The sequence below is a fragment of the Chlorocebus sabaeus genome, chromosome 12, assembly GCF_047675955.1.
Source record: "Chlorocebus sabaeus isolate Y175 chromosome 12, mChlSab1.0.hap1, whole genome shotgun sequence".
NCBI classification, from domain to species: domain Eukaryota; kingdom Metazoa; phylum Chordata; class Mammalia; order Primates; family Cercopithecidae; genus Chlorocebus; species Chlorocebus sabaeus.
In genome coordinates, this window is record NC_132915.1 from 27,718,002 (window position 1) to 27,739,279 (window position 21,278).

The following is a 21,278-nucleotide window of genomic DNA, read 5'->3' on the forward strand; positions in this document are numbered from 1 at the left end:
TCATACAGATTGAAATTTTGTCAATTACCCAAGCATTCACTCATATTAATATATGATTATGACAAACATATTGATACCAACTCTTCAGCATTTCTGAGTGCTCACTGTGTATTAGACATTGGTAACCCCCAGATGAGCAGATATAGTCTCCACTCTTCAAGAACTCATGTTTTGTGAAACTGCCATTTGACAAACTGGTTTCAATCGAAACAATGAAAAATAATAAATATTGGCAAGGATATGGAAAAATTGTAACCTTCATACATTGCTGGTAGAAATGTAAAATGGTGCAACTACTTTAGAAAATAGTTTGGTAGTTCCTCAAAAGGTTAAACATAGAGTTACCATATGACACAGCAATTCTACTCCTATGTCTGTATTAGTCAGGGTTCCCTGGACTGATGGAACTAATAGGACAGATGTACGATAGATGTATATATAAAAGGGAGTTTATTAAGGAGAATTGACTCACACAATCACAAGGTGACAAGGTGAAGTCCCATAATAGGCGGTCTGCAAGCTGAGGAGCAAGGAAGTCAGTCTGAATCCCAAGCCCTCAAAAGTAGGGAAGCCAACAGTGCAGCCTTCAGTCTGTGATCAAAGGTCCAAGAATCCCAAAGCTGAAGGACTTGGAGTCTGATGTTTGAGGACAGGAAACATCCAGTATGGGAGAAAGATGTAGACCAGAAGACTAAGCCAGCCAAGTCTTTCCACGTTCCTCTCCCTTCTGCCCTGGCTGCGATGATAGCTGATGAGATGGTGCCCACCCAGATTGAGGGTGAGTATGGCTCTCCCAGTCCACTGACTCGAATGTTAATCTCCTTTGGCAACACCTTCACAGACACACCCAGGAACAATACTTTGCATCCTTCAATCCAATCAAGTTGACACTCAGTATTAGCCATCACAACGTCCAAGAGAGATGCATGCAAAAACTCATACATGGATGTTCATAGGTGGAAAAAGCCCAAATGTCCATCAACTAATGAATGGATAAATTGTGGTATATCTAGACAATGGAATATTATTCATCCAAAAAGGAATGAAGTGCTGATACATGTTATAACATGGATGAACCTTGAAAACCCTATAGAAAGTGAAAGAAACCAGTCACAAAAGACCACATATTATAAGATTCTACTTACAGAAAAAATCTAAAATAGGTAAATCTGCAGAGGCAGAAAGTAGTTTCTTGGTTGCTTAGGACTGTGGGAATTGGGAGGGAATGCGGAATGACCGCCAATGGATATGGGTTTCTTTCAGGAGTGATAAAAATGTTCTAAAATTGATTGTGGTGATAATAGCAGAATTCTGTGAATATACTAAGAACCATTGAATTACATGCTTTAATGGAGTGAATTGTATAGTATGTGAATCATATCCCAATAAAGCTGTTAAACATTTTTTTAAAGTTATGATCTTAATATTTGGAACAATAATTTACTGTGTTAGATTTTGTTTGGATTTTCTGCTTTGGTTTACAATGGCTGCCTCATGCTTGTTCTCTGCTATTTGGAGTGAGCTTTCAGCTATCTGCAAACTTCCCTGCTGCTCTCTCTGAAATATAGTTAGCTTCTGATCCATACATCTTTAAGAAAGAATTTTCCTGCTGCTCTGTTCTTGGCAGTGGCTGTGCCAGGCACTTCCATGGCTTCTCCCAGCCTGCCACCTACATTCTATGTCCCACAAAAAGACTTCACCATTTTTTCTTGGCGTTTTCACAAATGTGGACTTTTTCTGTACCTCTGGAGCACTGGTGTCCATGGAGTGACTTTCCTTTATAAACAAACCACTGAGCTGGCTTGGCTCTACCTCTTGTCTTGATCTGCCAGTGTCATATCCTAGGGGTTGGGCCTGGTACCCTCACTTCTTACCTCATCTCAAATGCATTCTTAACATAAACCAGTCGAGCTGAGGTTTCTCTATTCTATATTTATAAAGCAAAGTCCTTGACCCAGTCCCCAGCTCTATGTTCATGGGGAAAACTCCTACAGTAACCTTTATTTCAGTGCATCATTTTCCTTGGCTAGTTTAAATACAATATCTCTTATTTCATTCTCCTTCTAACCCAAACCCAAACTGATTTCTAAGGTGATCCCTGATAGCAGACCTAGTCGTTTATACAAAATGTCATGTTAGTCATCATTGACAGTATAACATTTCTGCTAAAGTAAGTGAATCTTATTTTATGTTCTAGGTACTAGGCAGTGTTCAAAGGTAATGATGTGGCCATTAAAACTTTTTCTCCACAAAAAGAAATTATTAAATGATGAATGGCTTGACATCCAGATTTGCCTACTTCAAATAGCTCTTTACCCCAGATATGTTAGTGTTAGGAATGATTAAACTTGGATGTATAGTATGTGGAAGGAAAGGTAATCCTAGGTAGATATCTACTAGAATAAGTACTAGTAATGTGACCAATGTGAGGGTAAGTCAAAACAATGGCTAAGATTTCTTCCAAATCTAACACTAGATGACTAGATTTCCCATCAAACCCCTAGAGTTTCACAAAGATTCTATCTGCACCTCTGCTATCCATATATTCTAAAGGTTTTAACTTGAATAAGGAAAAATGTCATGCAAAATAAATAATCCACAATGAAACTAGCTACCACAGATAAATAAAAATTCATAGATACTGATTTCCCCCTCAAAAAATATCACATACATACTCAACATTATTATAGGGCCAGTGTTGCCTAAACTTTGACCATTTAAGTTTTATGTCAACCTATATATTTATTCACTTAAAATTTTGTCTTCAGTGGAATTTAAGTTGGGCTACTTTTTTATAATTAGCCATACCCTAAGCAATCATAAGCTTGATTGTGCTAGTTTTATGTGTTTTTTCTAATAATTATTAAAAGAAATCCATAATCCATAAAATAATGTTTCACTAAATACCGTCTAGAAATGTGCAGTATACTCTCAGCAAGAAACACACTGAAATTTGGAAAATACCAGAGTAGCTTATGAAAATAAGGATATAAACACTGGTCCAGAAAATAAGACTTTGTGCTTAAAGGAATCTACTATACTAATACTTCCACTGCATTTATTAAGATAGAAAATCATCAACTGCTACATCCATTTTTCATTAGAGATGCTGATTCTATACATTATTTTTAAATGGGTGTGATAGGACTGCCAGTCAAGGGATAGAGTTTCCGTTTTACATCTGAATTAGCATAAATCCCACTCTCATCATGCCAAGTGTTGATGCCAAATCTTTTAGAACCATTTAGATCCGTGAACTGAGAACGGCATTTTCTGTGGACTATGGAATAATCATCTCGACAGGGATAAGCCTATGGGGGGAAAAAAGAGAAATAGTATTTAATAACCGAAATATGTAAAAAGAAGTAATCTTCAAAAGTTTATCTTTTATATATTATTCTTATGATCGAAGGTTAATTTTTAACAATTGATTAATTTGTTCTCTTGAATAGCAGATATTTCAATTTTAAAAATGGCTATTGCATTCATAATTACTTCAAATCCCAAAAAAAGAACATAGTTCATGGTTGTTTATAAAACGAAAAAGTCACTACACATGTAAAATTTTTCTAAACCACAAATACACAGTATAAAGAACAATTTAAGTTTTATGATCATATATATAAGACCAAAACAATTATAATTTAATACAATTCAACACCTTTTAAAAAATATGTTATAACTATTGCAAAGAATATCATCTTGGGTTGTATCTTTAATAATTGTTACCAAGTCTTACTTCCCATGGCAATGATAAATGCCAAGCTCTGATACATTCCTGTAAGAATTTACCTCAACATAAGCCAGTGTAGTGTTTAAGATGTTTATACTTAGGCCACTTCAGAAAAGCTTCATTGCAATAAAACAAGATATTATCATTGACTATTTCCCAAAGGAAATACTGATCCTTTCCGATTACACCAAGGGTAATGGCAGACATGGAACATAAAGCCTTTTAACTGATTATCTAATTTCTGCTTTAAATTGGCTCTAATTTTAAAGCACTAGGACATTATTGAAATTAAATCACCAAAGCTATAAAACAACGAAAGAACACCAAAAGTTAAAATCTTAGATTGGTTTTGTCAAAAATAATTGAAAAATGTTATCATATGTTCAACCTTAATAGTGTCCATGTATTTATTGAGTGCCTTTTATGGGTTAGGCACAAGTATTTGAGTGTTTTTATTTTTTAATCCGTAACTGGGCTCTAAGGTATGAATTATTACACCCACTTTACACACAGAAATGATGATTTGCTTAAAATTTCAGGAGAGAATTTAAAGAAAGTCAGTAATAAGCAACTAAGCCAGGACTACAAATTAGATCTATCTGACTATAAAACTCATTATCCCTCCAGAACCCTAACAAAACCTTTATCAATTAAGAGATGAAAATATAAACTATAAAATTGTAGAGCTATATAATATCTGTGTCACTGTTCTATGTAGTTTGGGCTTTTGCTTTTGTCATTCGGGCTATTTCTTCAGGTGTTATGGTTGGTTGCTTGGTGGGTAGGTCAAATAGAGGTCCTTTAAATGAGATTTGAGCATCACTGGCCCAAAATGTCCCCTCGAAGGCAGGTGAGATCTCTCATCCCCATCCCTGTTGCAGTCAAACTGAAGAGAGCTTCAAATGCAGCGTCTATGTGCTCCTTTAGTATTTCATAGGCAGAGAGAAGGATTTTTATGAGGTGAGTGACAAGCTGAAATGTGCTGTTCTAGGAAAGTGATTCTGGTAGCAGAAGCACTAAAGACTAGAGGAGAAAAAAACTGGATTCTGGAACTGTGATTAGAATTGGATCTCAATCATTCAAATGTCATCAATTACATGAATAAACAAATGTAGTCTAGACATACAATGAAATATTATTTGTCAACAAAAGGAATAAAATACTGATACATGCTACAGAATTGAAAGACCCTGAAAACATTATGCTAAGAAGTGAAACCACATATTGTACAATCTCTTGTATTAAGTGTACAGAGCAGGCAAATTCACACAGACAGAAAAGTAGACTGGTGATTGCCAGGGAGTGGGATGATGGGAAGGAATGGGGAGTGACTGTTAATAGGTATTGAGTTTCCTGCAGTACAAAAATGTGAAATTGATTGTGGTGATTGTACAATCCCATAAATATACTAAAAAATCACTGAATTATACACTTTAAAAGGGTGAGTGTTATAGTATGTGAAATTATATCTCAGTGAAGCCGTTATTAAAAAAAGAATGGACCAGGCACAGTGGCTCACTCCTGTAATCCCAACACTTTGGAAGGCCAAGGTGTGAGGATCACTTGAGGCCAGGGGTTTGAGATCAGCCTGAGCAACACAGTGAGACCATGTCTCTATAAAATATAAAATTAGCTGGGCATAATGACATGTTCTTGTAGTCCCAGCTACTCGGAATGCTGAGGTGTGAGGATCACTTAAGCCTAGGAAGCTGAGACTGCAGTGAGCTATGATCGTGCCACTGTTCTCCAACCTGGGCAACAGAGCAAGACCCTGTCTCAAAAGAAAAAAAAAAAAAGAAGAATGCATCGGAAGTAGCAATTCTGACATTAGAAAAACTAGTTAAGAGACTCTTGCCTGTTAATCCATGTTAGTTATATTGGGTTCCTCTTATTCTCAGTGCTGTGTTGGTAAACCAGCTCTAAAAAATTAAAATTGTAATATTTGCCAATTTCTGTGGCATAAATACTCCCACTAAGGCTAACTTCAAGTCACCAGAGTGAGGTCAGTGAACACCGATGAAGAGGTGAGCATAGTTAGCTCATGCCAACTGTTAAGAGCTGGCTCCAGCTCGCCCCTGAGTCCACTTCTCCCATTTCCCAGGGTGTATCAGGGATGCGCTTTGAGTAGGATTGATCCCAGTCCCAGGTCTAGCAGCAGAATCTAATTGGCTAAAGACAATCAGAACAGTGGCATCTCATTCTCAATGACAGTGATAGGTTCAGTGTTAGGCATGTGACTTAAATTGGTCCAAACAGATTTAAGCCCAGGACTTCTGTTCAATGGTTTATGTGAAGGAAGTTCTTTTCCACAACTGGACATAAATGAAGAAGCATCTATCCCAGGGTGCTGTTTGCAGCTGTCCTAGAACCAATCTAGCATGAAACCAACACCATAAAACTTACATCTGAGAGTCAGTAAGAAACACAATAGCATTACTACATCAATCCTTTCCTGAAGTCTGACTTTTTAGAACATGGAAGCCACTAAGTTGCTTTTATAGTCTGACCCCAGTTTGAGCTGGATTTTGTACATCTTATTAAAAGCATCCTAACATACACCTGAATAATCTACAATATTGGAACACCAAGATATTTGGAATCAGAGCAAATAAATGGGTCAAAACCAAGGGAGCAGGGCATATATGAAAAGTAGGAGTGAAGGAAAACAGGAAATTTGTGACAAAACATACAACTAGGAATCAGAAACATGCAAACATGAAATAGGAAAACAAGGCAGGCATTCAAAAATTAGAACAACTTGCTAGAAACCTAGAGGGTATAATTATTCTAAGAAAGCAGAGCAAGTATGCTTTTCAAAGTTTAATACAAAAAGCATGGAACAGAATAGAAAAAAAAAAAGGTACACCAAGAACAACCTCAAAAAACTTTAATATTGATTGCAGCTCAGAACCAAGGCAAAACTGATATCATGGGAACCCTGGACAATAAAGTTGTTTGGTATACCACTCAAGCCAATAAAGGGGGTAATAAGTGGAAAATTATTCATGTGTTTTCCTCTTTCCATGTATATAACCACTCATTTGTACTTTGTTTCAGAAAAACACCAACCAAAGAGCAAAATCATACCAGCTTCTAACATACCTAGTAGGATTTTTCAGCAAGACAATATCCTTGTAATCCAACTCACAGTTTTGAGGACTTTAGAATGTCAATGATCAAACCTGGGAGATTATAGAGGTCTCCAAATGGGTAGAGAAAATATCCTTTGCTACGAAAGCTTAGAGAAGAGCTGAAATGAAGAGATGGAAGATAGCGAAGAACCTATCTAGTGAATTGTGAGAATTAAAAAACAAAGGGGAAAGGAGAGCAGAACGAGCCCACATTATGTCCCAATTTTCCCATCCCTGGGCTTTAATCAGGCAAAGTCCCTTTGACCTGAATAGTGAATGGTACACTAGACAAATGAGAATGATGGCAAAAAACACACAGGAGCTTCCTTGTCCCCATTTCTGTTGGAAACTCTTGAAATAGATCAACTCTCAGATGGCCCTTTCCTTTCACTAGCATGGTCAGGTAGAGGGAACCACTAAGATTCATCAATCCTGAGCCACTTTTGTTTTCCTGTGGCATGGATGAGATCCTAAGGTAGCTACAAGTCTGCAGAGGAGGATACTAACAGGGGCTACAGAGCCGACCACTGGAGCTGGGGCTGCGTAAGAGTCACAGAAGGTGTCTGTGGGGTGTACAGTGTCTATGGGAATGGAAATGAGGCTGAGTCATCCCAACCAAGCCCAGAGATAGAGAGAAAAAGACTGCCAGTTACAATGTCCATAAAGTTTGGTCACTAATGCCAGCAAAGAAAAGAGCAACCAGGTAGACTAGGGATATCACCTCAGAGAACAGAACAGGCAGAAAATACCACATGTAAAACCCTACTCCTCCCTTCTGGCATCAGGATGCTAAGTCACATCCTTCTCTCCATATATCTGGATGCCATTGTAGGGAAAGCTGCATTCTTGTTGCTGCAAACAACCCACTCTGTTCATACTAGTGTAAAACAATAGGCATTTCACTATGCCTCCAGATTCTTTGGGTCAGGAATTTGGACAGGATATGGCAAAGGCAGCCCTCTGCTCTGCAATGTTCAGGGTCTCAGCTGATTCATAGAAAGAAGACAGATTCATAGAAGACATGAAAGTTGGAAGTGAGTTGAGGGTAGGGGTTGTACACATCTCATTCCTTTTGGTCACCGATGCTGGCTGGCTGCTGGGACCTTGGCTGGGGCTATTGGTTGGAACAGCTGCATGGGTCCTCTGCCTGGCTTCCTCACAGCACAGTGACTGGCTCCTGAGAATGAGCATCCCACAAAGTGAAACAAGAGGAAGGTGTATTGCTCTTTATCACCTAGCCTTGAAAGTCACATAGCATCCATGCCACCATAGTCACAGTTCACCACAATTCTCTGAGGGGGTAATTTAGACTCTGCTTCTCAGTTGGAGGAATGTCAAAATCACATTGTAAGAGCATGTGGGAGAGGAGCACATGTTGTGACCAATTTTGGAAAATACATTTTTCTCCTCTTTTCAGGGAGAAAAGAGTATGGTGTATTGGGGTCTCCAAGACCACCTCAGGTATGATGATCTAGGAGTACTCAGAGTTGTGTGTGTATATGCACACACACCTATATACAGACACTCCTAAACTTGCAATGCAGTTACATCTTAATAAACCCATCTAAGTAAAAAAAATCATAAGGTGAAATGCATTTAATACCAATAAACGCATCATAAAGTCAAAAAAGTGTAAGTTGAACGATTGTAAGTCAGGGACCACCTGTATAGTTGTACTCATGGTTATGATTTATTACATAAAAATGATACAAAGCAAAATCAGCAAAGGCTATGGGCTGACATCCACAGGAAACCAGGTGCAAATTTCCAAGAGTCCTCTCCCAGTGGAATCACACAGGATGAGTGTAAATCCCCCAACAGTGAGTTGTGCCATGCTGTCTGCTGGGAAAGCTAATTGCAGACTCAGTGCCCAAAGTTTTTACTGGGAGCTGGGTCATGTAGGCAGCCTCTGCCTAGCATGTCCCAAAATTTCAGACTCCCAGAAGGAAACAGGTGTTCAGCATAAACCATATTTTTGCACAAACATTCTAGCCACAATGGGTCATTCTAATCAGGGAATTCTTTTCCTGAAAGCCAAGTTTCTAGATGCCAATCAAGGGCCAACATTCTAAGTAGGCTTTGAAAGGATAGTAGTCTCAGTTCTGCTGCGTTAGCTCTTCTCTGCACACACAGGATGGGAGAGAGAGGATCTCTGAGAAGGTGAGCATTTTCTTCAGGAGGGATTAAACACTTTCTATAGAAAGCAGAACTATTTAAATTATGGAATCAGACTAAGCATTAAATGGATTGAAGAGTTTATGTTTTCCCACTGGTGGTGGGCTCCAGAAGAAGGTCAATTATCAGTTAGATAAATTTCCTCTGCATATGTGAGTTACAGACAGTTATGTTTTCCACACCCTAACATAATTGGTAAATCTCTCTTCAACATTTATTTAGTGGGAATGGGAAGAAAGTGTGTATTGAAATAGATTTGTGAATTACTATATGTTGCTGTTGGCTAGGTCACTATTTGGTGCTACACACACAGAGTTGTGACAGAGTTTACTTAAGGAAGGACAAGCATTGCAAGCTTTTTCTGAGTTCTTCAGGTAGATGAGGGTAACTAGAAGAATTTGTCTAATGTGTGGAATGGGTGGGCATTAGTGCACAAAGGCTGATGCAGAATGAGAATGAAAGAGTCATTTCACAGGAAGAACATAAAGGATTTACACAACTAACTGGGGATAAAGAACCAAAGATGATTCATAGCTTCAAGCCTAGAAGGCTGGGAGAGTTGTAATAACACTGAAAAGAATTAGAAAGACATGGGGGTGGGGATGATTTGTTTTAGGGGGAAATGATGAGTCACATTTTAGACATTTTTAATTTAAGATGACATCAGTAAAAAATGTTTCTTTGGAAGGTAGTGCTGTGGGACAGACGGCCTGGAGAGAAGTCAGTGCCCTATGCACAGCAGTGATCACTGGCAGGGAAAAAATAGCTATAAAGAACATTATCGGGACCATGGATGGTATTTAACATGGACTGTGGGTTATATAATGGCACTGTATCAATTTTCCTGAAATTGAAAACTGTACCACAGCTACTCGTCCTTATTTTTAGGAGATGCACATTGAACTGTTTAGGAGCAAAAGGGCACGATGTCTCCAGCCTACCTTCATATGGTAAACAGCTATCAACTCTGCAAAGAATATATGGAAGCTCCTTGTGCAATTTTTGAAACTTTCCTGTAAGTTTGAAATTATACAACAATTAAAAGTTACCCCCCATCCCCCACCCAATGATGACTGGTACAGAGACATGGCAACGGATGAATTCGCTGAGATTGCGTAAAATGAGAGGTGCAGGGATCTGGGGCCCAAATGATTGGATGCCCATGATTGGGTCCGTAAAGAAGCCATGAAGGACAGACAAGGAGAGATAAGGAGAGAGTGTTGCAATATCATAGGCTCTGAAGAGGGAGGGAGGCTGAAGAATGTGGTGGTAACCAGCAATTGCTAAGCTCCAAAGAAGCCTAACCCAGAGTAGCACCTGACAAAACACAACAATATCAATTAACCTCTAGCCACCCTTGAGGGTGCATTTTCAGTGAAGGGTTGAGGGAGTCCCATAAAACATGCTGGTAGAAGGAGGAAAAGAAAGAGCATCAGCGAAAGGAATGCTGTAGGCAAAACAGGTCCTGCTAAAACAGGAAGCACTGGAGTTGCAGCAAAAGAATCACCATAGGGGAAAACTGGCCTTCAGAAAATTGGTTAAGAAAGCATTCTTCTTTCTTTTCTTCTTGTTCTCTTCCTTCTCTTTTTTCTTTCACAGATCATGGCAAGGCAGGTTAGGATGTTAAAGGAGGGTCCTCTTAGTGAGTGGTTCCCCCCACCCACCTTCCCTCATGGTTTTACCACTTACATCAGTAAAATGCATTAATGGATCATTTTTTTTTTCTTTGTTTTTGAGACAGAGTTCTTGTTGCCCAGGCTGGAGTGCAATGGCACCATCTTGGCTCATCGCAACCTCCGCCTCCCAGGTTCAAGCAATACTCCTGCCTCAGTCTCCCAAGTAGCTGGGATTACAGGCATGCACCACCACGCCCGGCTAATTTTGTATTTTTAGTAGAGATAGGGTTTCTCCCTGTTGAGGCTGGTCTTGAACTCCTGACTTAGGTGGTCCACCCGCCTCAGCCTCCCAAAGTGTTGGGATTACAGGCGTGAGCCACCACGCCCGGCCTAATTTATCTTAAACAATGGGCTGTCCGGGTATCTACTCCACCTCCACCCCCATTGCCTCTTGTGTGCTCTATCCTTACTCTAAGCACCATTATCTCCTGCACCTTTTTTCAGAATAAAATGATACTGCTACTTCTTGGTCAACTGTACAGCCAGTCCTTAGCCAATTTTTTCCAATCTTCTGGTAGGTTATTCCTTGGTTCTACTCATTCATATAGGATTTCATCCTTTTTCTTTAGGACCTTTCATTTCTGATAGTTTTATTTTTCAAGGTCATTTTCAGTTTTAGGACTGCCTTCTGGAACATAGTAACTCTGCCTAATATAATATTACAAGATAATTTGGAAGCATAGTCTCAACTCCTTCATCCAGATAGTTCATAAAAATGCATAATGAGTTATGTTTCCTGGCCAAATTAGTCAGTGCAAACTAACCTTGCGTCCGCCATTAAAGATAGCTATTAGCCACCTGGCACTGGTACAGCAAAGACCATTCTTCTCTAGTATGCCTATAAGGATGCTCATTTTGAGTATTCCATTTACCCTTAAAATGATATTTGAGTTAGTAAGCTTATTTATGTGAATGTCACATGGGATGGAATGAAAATAGATATAAAAGTAAATTGTTGTGATATTTTGTTTCATTATTTCCATCACACATCATGTATAAAAGTCTTTACCAATTACACGCACTTGACTGAAGACCTGCCTTTCTCTAATAAGGTTGTCTTGTAAGCACACGTGCAGAATGGTGGGAGGAAAAAAAGAATTACACTACAGTCAAACCTACCTCATCTACCCTGGGGACCAATGGGGGATGGGTATCTCAGGCGGATTCCCTCATTCATTTCCTTCACTAAATTTCAAACATTTTATTTCTCTTATTTTTTCAAAATTTTGTTTCAGAGACACAGTCTCGCTTTGTCACCCAACCTGGAGTGCAGTGGTGCGATGATAGCTCATTGCGGGTTTGAACTCTTGGCCTCAAACCATTTTCCCATCTCAAGCCTCCCAAAGCATTGGGATGACAGGTGTGAGTCACCACACCTGACCAAATTTTATTTCTATTGGATATTTTTTCCTCCAATGATTGTATCACGAACATAAGAATAATTGGTAAATGTAGCTAAATAAATATGTAACTAGTGGGATATATTCTTATGTATTTAAGAAATATTAGGCCGGGCGCGGTGGCTCAAGCCTGTAATCCCAGCACTTTGGGAGGCCGAGACGGGCGGATCACGAGGTCAGGAGATCCAGACCATCCTGGCTAACACAGTGAAACCCCGTCTCTACTAAAAAATACAAATAACTAGCCGGGCGTGGTGGTGGGCGCCTGTAGTCCCAGCTACTCGGGAGGCTGAGGCAGGAGAATGGCGGGAACCCGGGGGGCGGAGCTTGCAGTGAGCTGAGATCCGGCCACTGCACTCCAGCCTGGGCGACAGAGCGAGACTCCGTCTCAAAAAAAAAAAAAAAAGAAATATTTACTACCATTTATGTGATAAAGTTTTAGGAGGGAGAAGCATTTGTAACAAACACAAGTATTAATAGAGCATGAGACTCTTAGCTACAGGGAAATAGTCATGGAAAGTACAAAGAAATTTAGGCTGTGGATAGAAATACAAATTTCTTTACCACTAATGAATCCAGTCAACATAGTAAGGTTTCACTACAAAAAAAAAATGAAGATCTATGTAAACGAACACCTCACAAATAAATTGACTTTTAAAGATTAATATCACATAAATTTTAGTTATGGCCAGCATCAAAAACTAAGCAACACACAATTAAACATTAGTTATTGATATATTTGTTTCTTTCTAGTGTACAAAATTGATTGGTGCTATCACTTCAATCATATAAAACACAAATATGATTTTTCTTATTCTTCTGTCTATATTATGTGAGGACATTTACCTCTGCCACTGTTTTATAATGGAATGAATTAATGGGCTATATATCAATTTGAGGCCTAGGCTTCTCAACCTTTAAAACTTTATTTCTCCATACATATATGAACAAAAGTCATATATGTTCACTGTAGAAATTGAAGATAATCAAAAAGAAGAAAATAAAATATCTCATAATTCCAAGTTCTCTGAAGCAGAACTTAGCTTTATGGCCTAACTTAGAAATAAATGTTAGACCAGGCCAGGCACAGTAGCTCATGCCTGTAATCCCAGCACTTTCAGAGGCTGAGGCAAGAGGATCACTTGAGCCTGGGACGTAGAGGTTGCAGTGAGCTGAGATCATGCCACTGCACTCCAGCCTGCGTGACAGAGCAAGACTCTGTCTCAAAAAAATTAATAAATAACTTCAGAAGGCAATATAAGGCCAAAGTTAAGTTTCTGGAGAAATAGGGTATCTCTCTACTAAAAGAACTGAGAATTAAGACCCCACAATTTCTCTACTGTTGGTGATACACAAGATGAGCAGGAAGTAAAAATACTTAATTAATTTATAGTTAAGTATAATTAACACTTAATTTTCAACCAAGTTTGAAATAAATGTCTACCAAAAGGATACTTGGTCATAAATAAATGACTATTTCCATGGGATAAGATCATTGAAATAGAATCAAATCAAATCAAATAATAGAATGTGAGAGCCAGAGAGTTTGGAAAGATCATTGTGTCTGTATCAGTCAAGGATCTCCAGAGAAACAGAATCAATAGAATACTCACACACACACACACACACACACAGATAGAGAGAGAGAGAGAGAGAGAGAGAGAGAGAGAGATTGATTTTAAGGAATTGGCTCACATGATTGTGGGGGCAAGTAACTCAGGCAAGATTTCTGTGTTACAATCTTGAGACTGAATTCCTTTTTCTCAGAAAACCTTAGTGTTTTGCACTTAAGGCTATAAACTGATTCAGTGAGGCCCACTTACATTATTTGGAATAATCTTTACTAAAAGTTAACTGATTGTAAATGTTAATCACATTTACAAAAGACCTCCAGGATAAAATCTAGACAAGTATTTGACTAAACAACAGGGAAAATAACCTAGTTAACACAGAAAATTAACCATCATACTGTCTAACCCTAGTCTTTTTTTTTTTTTTTTTTTTTGAGGCAGAGTCTCACTCTGTCACCCAGGTTGGAATGCAGTGGTGCAATCTAGGCTCACTGCCACCATACCCGGCTAATCTTTTGTATATTTAGTAGAGATGGGGTTTCACCGTATTGGCCAGGCTGGCCTGGAACTCCTGAGCTCAAATGATCCACCCACCTCATCCTCCCAAAGTACTGGGAATACAGGTGTGATCCACCATTCCTGGTCATCTAACCCTAGTCTTAAAGTAAGGAGACCAAGGCCTACAAAGGTTGGCATATATAAATTTTGAGTCGTGTTTTGCAAAGCAGCTACAAATATGGCACTTGGAATCAGACCCGAGTTCACTTTGAACACTTATACGGTGTGTTATTACTCATACTTAACCTCTGTGGGGCACAGATTCCTCAATACATAATTCTAATAGGTTGATATTCTGGGGCAATTGTGAGGATTAAGTGAGCTAATACATGTAAGTTTGCTAATACTAAGCCAGTGCCTGGAACATGGTAGACAATAAGTGTTACTTCATTCCTTTCTTCCTCCCTTTATTTCTTTTGTCCTCCCTCCTTTCCTTGTTTCCTGGCTTCCTTGCTTCATTCCTTCCTTCCTTCTACTCATCTACCAGCAACTGTATATTTTATTCAATAAGGCAAATTCTATTGTATCCCAATCAACTCAGGAATCTATGGAAGTTCTATGGAGTTATACAAGCAACAACCAGCAGATCCTAAGGTTGAAGCTGGGGCCTAGGAAATGTGGTTCTTAGAGCTGGCAGAATGATATAAGGCTCAGGACCAGAACTGTTTGTTTATAAAACTATATAAAACCAATCCTTCAAGTATAAATATAAGGTCAACACACATATGTATGACATACATTGAGATCTTTCAGGCAAGATATTTAGGTTAGAAAGGCAACCATATCCTTCTGAACCCAAGTCAAAGAAGCCTGTTTCCATGGTTAACTAGAAGCAGCATTATGGAACACTCTGGCATGGATTATAAGACCCTTCCCTCTTCTCCAATTCTACCCCCTACCACTACCTCATTTGCAGAGGATTCTAAAACTCTCACTTATTTCATTTCAGTCAATAGCACATGATAAGATAAATAAGTAAATGGCAATTATTCATTTGTTAGTCAATATTGAGTCGGAAAATTAACAAGACAAAGAAAATTAAATCGTGGATATAGTCAGATGAAGTACAAATAACATAGCACTAAAATGAAAGTACTGAAGATATATTATAAGCCTGGAACTTAGTTAAATTTCAGCCTTAATTTTCCAGGTACAAATTTGGAAAAACCACACTTTAGAATACAAGGCTTTTATACTTGATTTTTCTATGTAGCCAGATTAACTTGAACAATTTTCCATGATACTATTTTTTAAAATAACAGAAGAAAAAGAGGAGAATGGAGAGGAGGAGGAGAAAGAAAAAGAAAGAGACTGTCTATGCTGAAATGAAAATGGGGAAGACAATAGGGACATGGAATGAAGCAAAGATACAGAGAGAGGGCCTTAAAATAACTGGGATTTGAAAGCTAATGTAATTTAGACAAGTGAGGCTTTCTATAGAATCTTCACCCTGTTCTGGATTCTCTTTCTGTCCCAGCTCTTTCTGTCTTTCAGCAAGCCGTTCTTTCTCTTGTCTTGTTTTTAAGGCACCTGGTGGGCAACCCTTCCTAGTAAAATGGGATAGCTCCCTTGACCCTTTCGTGGGACTCATGAGGGGGTGGCTTGCTTACTCAGCCCACAGCTCTCAACTCCTTGCAGGTAGGGGAGCACACAGGTAAGTGAGTGCAGAGGCTGGGATGAGTGCTTCTGGGAAACCAGGAGGAGCAGAAATCTGTGCGAGCCCATGGAAGCGCCTAGGGGTTGCCAACGACCCACAGTGCCCCTGAGGGTGTGTGTTAAAGTGTACTGTCTTACTTTTGCCATCTACGGATGGCTAAGTGTTTAACAGCTCTGTGTGACAGTCCTCTGTATCCTGAGCTCTTGTTCAGTGTCCAGGAAGAATCAGATCACACAAACGAATTGAAGATGGTGTCCAGGAAGAATCAGATCACACAAACAAATTGAAGATGGTGAATGTGGAGCATTTTACTGAGCAGTGGAAGTGGCTCTCAGTGGGATGGAGAGCTGGAAAGGGGATGGATTGGGAAGATAAGCTTCCCCTGGAGTTCGGCTGTCCCTGGTTGAACTCTTCTTTGAGGTCCTCCCAACAAAGTGTCCCTCTGAAATCAAGCTGCTTCTCTCCAATGTCCAACTGCTTCTTTTCTCTCCTCTGCTGCTCTGCTGGTGAGGCCTAGGATTTTTATACGTACAGGACGGGGAATGGGGCAGGCCAGAGTGGCTTTGGAAAAGGCAACATTCAGGCAGGAAAACAGAAATGCGTATTCTCACTTTGGGCCATAGGTCCAAGCTTGAGGATGTGACCCTCACTGAGGACCTCCCTCTTCTACCCAGTATTTCCCTACCTCCTGTTTGTATCATTAGGAAATAGAAAACTGAAGGTAATTCCTCTTTGGGGAGTATCTTTGAGGTAAAAAGTCCTAATTAAACAATAAAGGGCTCCTAATGGTAATTCTCCTCCATGCCAACTCTTGATTTTTAGTGAAGATGCATCTTTATCTGGGATGGTAAGTATTTCTCAGCCAAGCCAACTGAGTAAGTTCTAGAGGCCCCCAGTCAGCCAGGTACTGATCTGGCTTCTAGGAAGTCCAGGGTGAAACAACTTAGCCGTCAGACGCAGAAAGCACAGTGCCTAGGGCTCACAATACTTTTAGGGGCCCATGAACATATTTTAATTTATTCTAAAATCTGAATCTCTAAAAATGAATATAACAACAGGAACTACTTAATGCCATTGAATTATATGCTAAAAAGATTAAAATAGTAAATTTTATGTCATGTATATTTTATGTTGTGCATATTTTACCACAATAAAAAAATGCAGATGCCATTTTGGAAAAAAAAACTTTGTAGAAACTCAAAGCTAAGCCCGGAAATGATGCTGATAATATAATATCCATAAACACCTCAGAGCAAAGAAACTGATGACAGCTATTATATAGAAAATGTGTCTTAAAATAGGGCATAGAAGTCCAAGAGTAATTCCCAGTGGGGAAGAAAAAAAAGAACACTGTGTGATAACAATAGTCATTGGTATGTTAGAAATAATTTCAGGAGGGTTAAGAATAACGTGGTCACATCACATGGCCATAAAATACAGTAACGCAGTCAAAAATAGGCAAGGATTCAAACTGCATAAAAGAGGGGAGAAAAGATGGGTATTTTTTATGAAACAAAAATGAGAAATATAGCCTAAAAAGATATTTCTTTTTTAAAAACTTTTATTTTAGGTTCAGAGGCATATGTGCAGGTTTGTTTATTTAGGTAAATTTCATGTCATGGAGGTTTGGTGTACAGAATATTTTGTCACCCAGGTAATAAGCATAGTACCCAATAGGTAGTTTAGATATTTCTTTAATAAGCTTTAAATCCAAAAAAAAAAAAAAGGAGAATATAGTCTACTCGGATTACTTTTGTCTTTGTATCAACTCAGTTGTAAACTATGTTTGTTTGTTTGTTTGTTTATTTGTTTGTTTTAATGGAAGAAGGAGCCCATGAAGGCAAAAGTGCTTGGGACCCAGGAAAGTCGTAATGCAACCAGAAGTCCAGAGGCTAAGACATCAGGGTCCGGGGGACTCGAGGCCACAGTTCATTTCCAAGCAGCACAGAAATCTCAATATTTTAGCAATGCCACATCCATACCAGAGCATAGAGTCCCAGTAGTAGGACAGGCAATCCTGCCATTTCAGGGAATAACTGCTGTTAAAGGGATATAGTTTCTTCTTTACCACGAAAAAATACATAGACGCCTTGTCCACATATTGTTAAACAATTCTCTGTTAAAAACTTTCTCAGTTTCTAACAGCCAACTTTGAACCAGTTCTCTAATGTGCCTTCTTTCCAACGTTTCCTCTGTTCTGGTTCTTTGGGAGATGATGGAGGAGCTTTCAAGAGAACATATCTTTAATTGAAATTGAGATGAGCTGTAATAAACATCTAGTTTAAGAGGAGAAGTTCAAAAGAAACAACTTGCAATTTTCTTCCATTTCCCTCCTTGGAAATGACCTCATGGCTTCCTAATCCTCTGTATTTCCTTACCAATGCTTAGAGCTATGGAATGATAACCTTCATTCCCTTAACTTTCTATAGTGCTGTCCCACTTTATACAAATGTGGATTAAGCAAATGTAAGAGACCATAATATAAAAATTAATCAAGTCTCAATTTATGTACAACATTTGAGGTAATATAAATCCAAGTATTTTCAGATTTCTTCAAAACTTGCATAAAGCGGAAGTAGTAGACTGAGTGAATGGTGAACTGTGTTCATGGCAAGGCCACGTGGTGAAGTCTCTAGCAAGAAAATATTCCCTCCTTTTACAGTATGTGTGAATTATACACTTGTTTATGTGCATGACAACATCTGTTAGAGTTCAATAACCATTTTCTGTTATTTGACCATCCACTATTATTATAATTAAAAATTATTTGTATCCAACAACAATGTCATGCAAGCATTCATTAAATGTGGGTGTCAGAAGCAGTGCTAAAAACATGCCTCAAAATCAATTACTTTGGAAAACACATTAGAAGTAAATGAACAAAATTGCAAATAAAGGCAAACAACTGTCATGGTATGCTGTGCTGTTAATGTGGAAACAAATAACATGAGAAATGTTAAAAATAACGCTGAAAAAATTAAAAGCATAAATGTATAATGCAACGGTTAATGATTTATGTGCCCTGAGAATACATCCCACATTATTTATATTTATAATATTTAGTCCTTTGAAATTTGTGAATTTTTAATTAGATGTCTTTTATTTAAAGATATAGCCAGATCCCATGTAAATAAGAAAACGGACCTGAAATGCATTTTAAAATAATATGTTTCTTTCCTTGCGGTTTTTCTGATGATAAACAATCACACTTGTTACATTGGAAAATTCTAAAAACTGTAAAGATGAAGAAAGTCACCTAGAATCTCAACATTCATTGGCCAACTGTGCTAGCATTTTGGCAGTTTCCCCAGTTTTTAAAACGTTCTCCATATTTGTATGTAGTTTGGATAAAATATACATGCAACTTTGTACCTTAATTTTTTTACCCTTAAATGAAGATTTATCAAGACACTAAGAACTATCTATGGAGAATATAAAGGCTGCACAATATCTCATCATACGCTTATAACATACTTGATTAATAGTACTCCTAATGTTACAGCCCAGTGGATTCTTCTTGCCTACTGGCCCTCGAAAAACAATACATTAAGAACAGCAGGTGTTGCAGCAAAGGAATTTAATTATCAAGGACCAGCCAAGCAGAAGGACAGGAGAAATTTCTCAAATCTACCTTCCCAATAATTCAGAGGCTAGATATTTTAAGAATAATTTGGTGGACTGGGACCTGGGGAACTGAAAAGATTGGCTGAGAATGAAATCACAGGAGTGTCTAAACTGTCTTTGCATAGCTGAGTCAGTTCCCAGGAGAGGATCTCAGGACCAGGCAACATTTCTCTGTCTGCTGAAAAGCTAAATCTGAAAAATAGCTCAAAGACCTGTTCTTTAGGTTTCACAATAATGAAGTTATCTGAGTAGTTGGGGAAGTTATAAATCTTGTGACCCCTGTTACTTGGCTCTGGAGCAGTAAGCAATGTGTAAAAAAGCAAGTTAAGCAATGCCAGGTAATTATTTAACCATGCCTATTCTTTAGCAAAGTTCAAGCCCTCACCGTAAGTCTAACCTTGTGACCTTTTGTTAGTATTTACAAATATGGTTTCCATTTACGAACGAGGATATCAGTTCAGAAAAAGAACTATTATGGCCTCCACATAAGAAGGAGCAAAAGCAGCTCAGCCTGGTAGAAGCAAGACGGACTCAGTTATGTCACATTTCCCTTCTTACTGTAACTTTTGCAAAGGCAGTTTCGGTAATACTAAATATTTAGGTACTTTCCAAGTTTTGTCATCATAAATAATTCAGTGATGAATATATTTGCATATGAATTTCATTACTAGTTCAAATTACTTTTCTTTGGGGAAGTTTCCTAGAAAAAGAATTATTAGGTCAAACTGTTTTTTTGGTTCGTTTTTTCCTTTTTGAGACCGAGTCTCACTCCATCACCCAGGCTGGAGTGCAGTGGCACAATCTCTGCTCACTGCAACCTCCGCCTCCCGGGTTCAAGAGATTCTCTTGCCTCAGCCTCCCAAATAGCTGGAATCACAGACAACGTACCACCACGTGTGCCTAATGTTTGTATTTTTTTAGTAGAGACAAGGTTTCATCACATTGGCCAGGCTGGTTGCAAATGCCTGACCTCAAGTGATCCACCTGCCTTGGCCACCCAAAGTGCTGGGATTACAAGCCTGAGCCACCACGCCCAGCCTCAAACGGTATTTTTTTAAAATATTGCCAATTTTATTCTCAAAAAGAAAAATCTTTTTGTCTTAATTCATATTGTTTATTTTTTGTAAATGGAGCATATTCCCTATATTTACTAGTTAGTTGATTTTATTTCCTACTTTGTAAACAGCCCATATATTTCCTTTGCTCGTTTCTCTAGGGTCATTTACATTTCTCCTGCCAATAAGTATGAGTTATATATATAAAGCATATTAAACCATAAACTACCACATTTGTTGTTTCTATGTCTTAAATATTATTTTTTTAAATAAGAAAAAAAAATCAGAATGTAGCATATAATGAAGGTGGCGTCCTAAATCCCTTACTTCCCTAAATCGGTTATGCTATCTTTTCAAAACATTTTTGATTATTCTCATCTGTTTGTCCTTTCAAATAATTCCTGGAATCTTAAAATTCAGAAAGAAAACAAAATCCATTGGGATTTTATTAAACTTATAAATTTAGTTTATAATTACTTTAGTTTTCCAGTTCCCTAAAATGGTAGCTATTCCTTTTTATTTGAGATATCCGCCTCAGTCATGTTTTGGTTCATATTTTAAAACAAACAGATAATGGCTTCAGTTTCTTCTTGTGATTCCTCATGGGTTGCAGTCATATGGAAGCCAGAGCTGGAGTCCAGGCTCTGCTAAACTGATTATCCATGATGGCTTCCTCACTCGTAAGTCAAGCTTGCCAG

The 21,278-nt window shown here is 38.4% G+C and overlaps 1 protein-coding gene across 3 annotated transcripts in view; it reads right to left on the bottom strand.

The window, feature by feature from the left end:
* Window positions 1–433: 433 nt before the first annotated feature.
* Window positions 434–21,278, bottom strand: part of CFAP95 (cilia and flagella associated protein 95) — an 88,977-nt gene continuing 68,132 nt past the window's right edge. For all 3 annotated transcript variants that reach the window (XM_073021530.1, XM_037998477.2, XM_007969451.3), the window contains one exon: window positions 434–3,311. In XM_073021530.1, coding sequence (XP_072877631.1) covers window positions 3,129–3,311 — 183 coding nt within the window. In that variant the 3' untranslated portion in view covers window positions 434–3,128. The remainder of the gene's footprint in view (window positions 3,312–21,278) is intronic.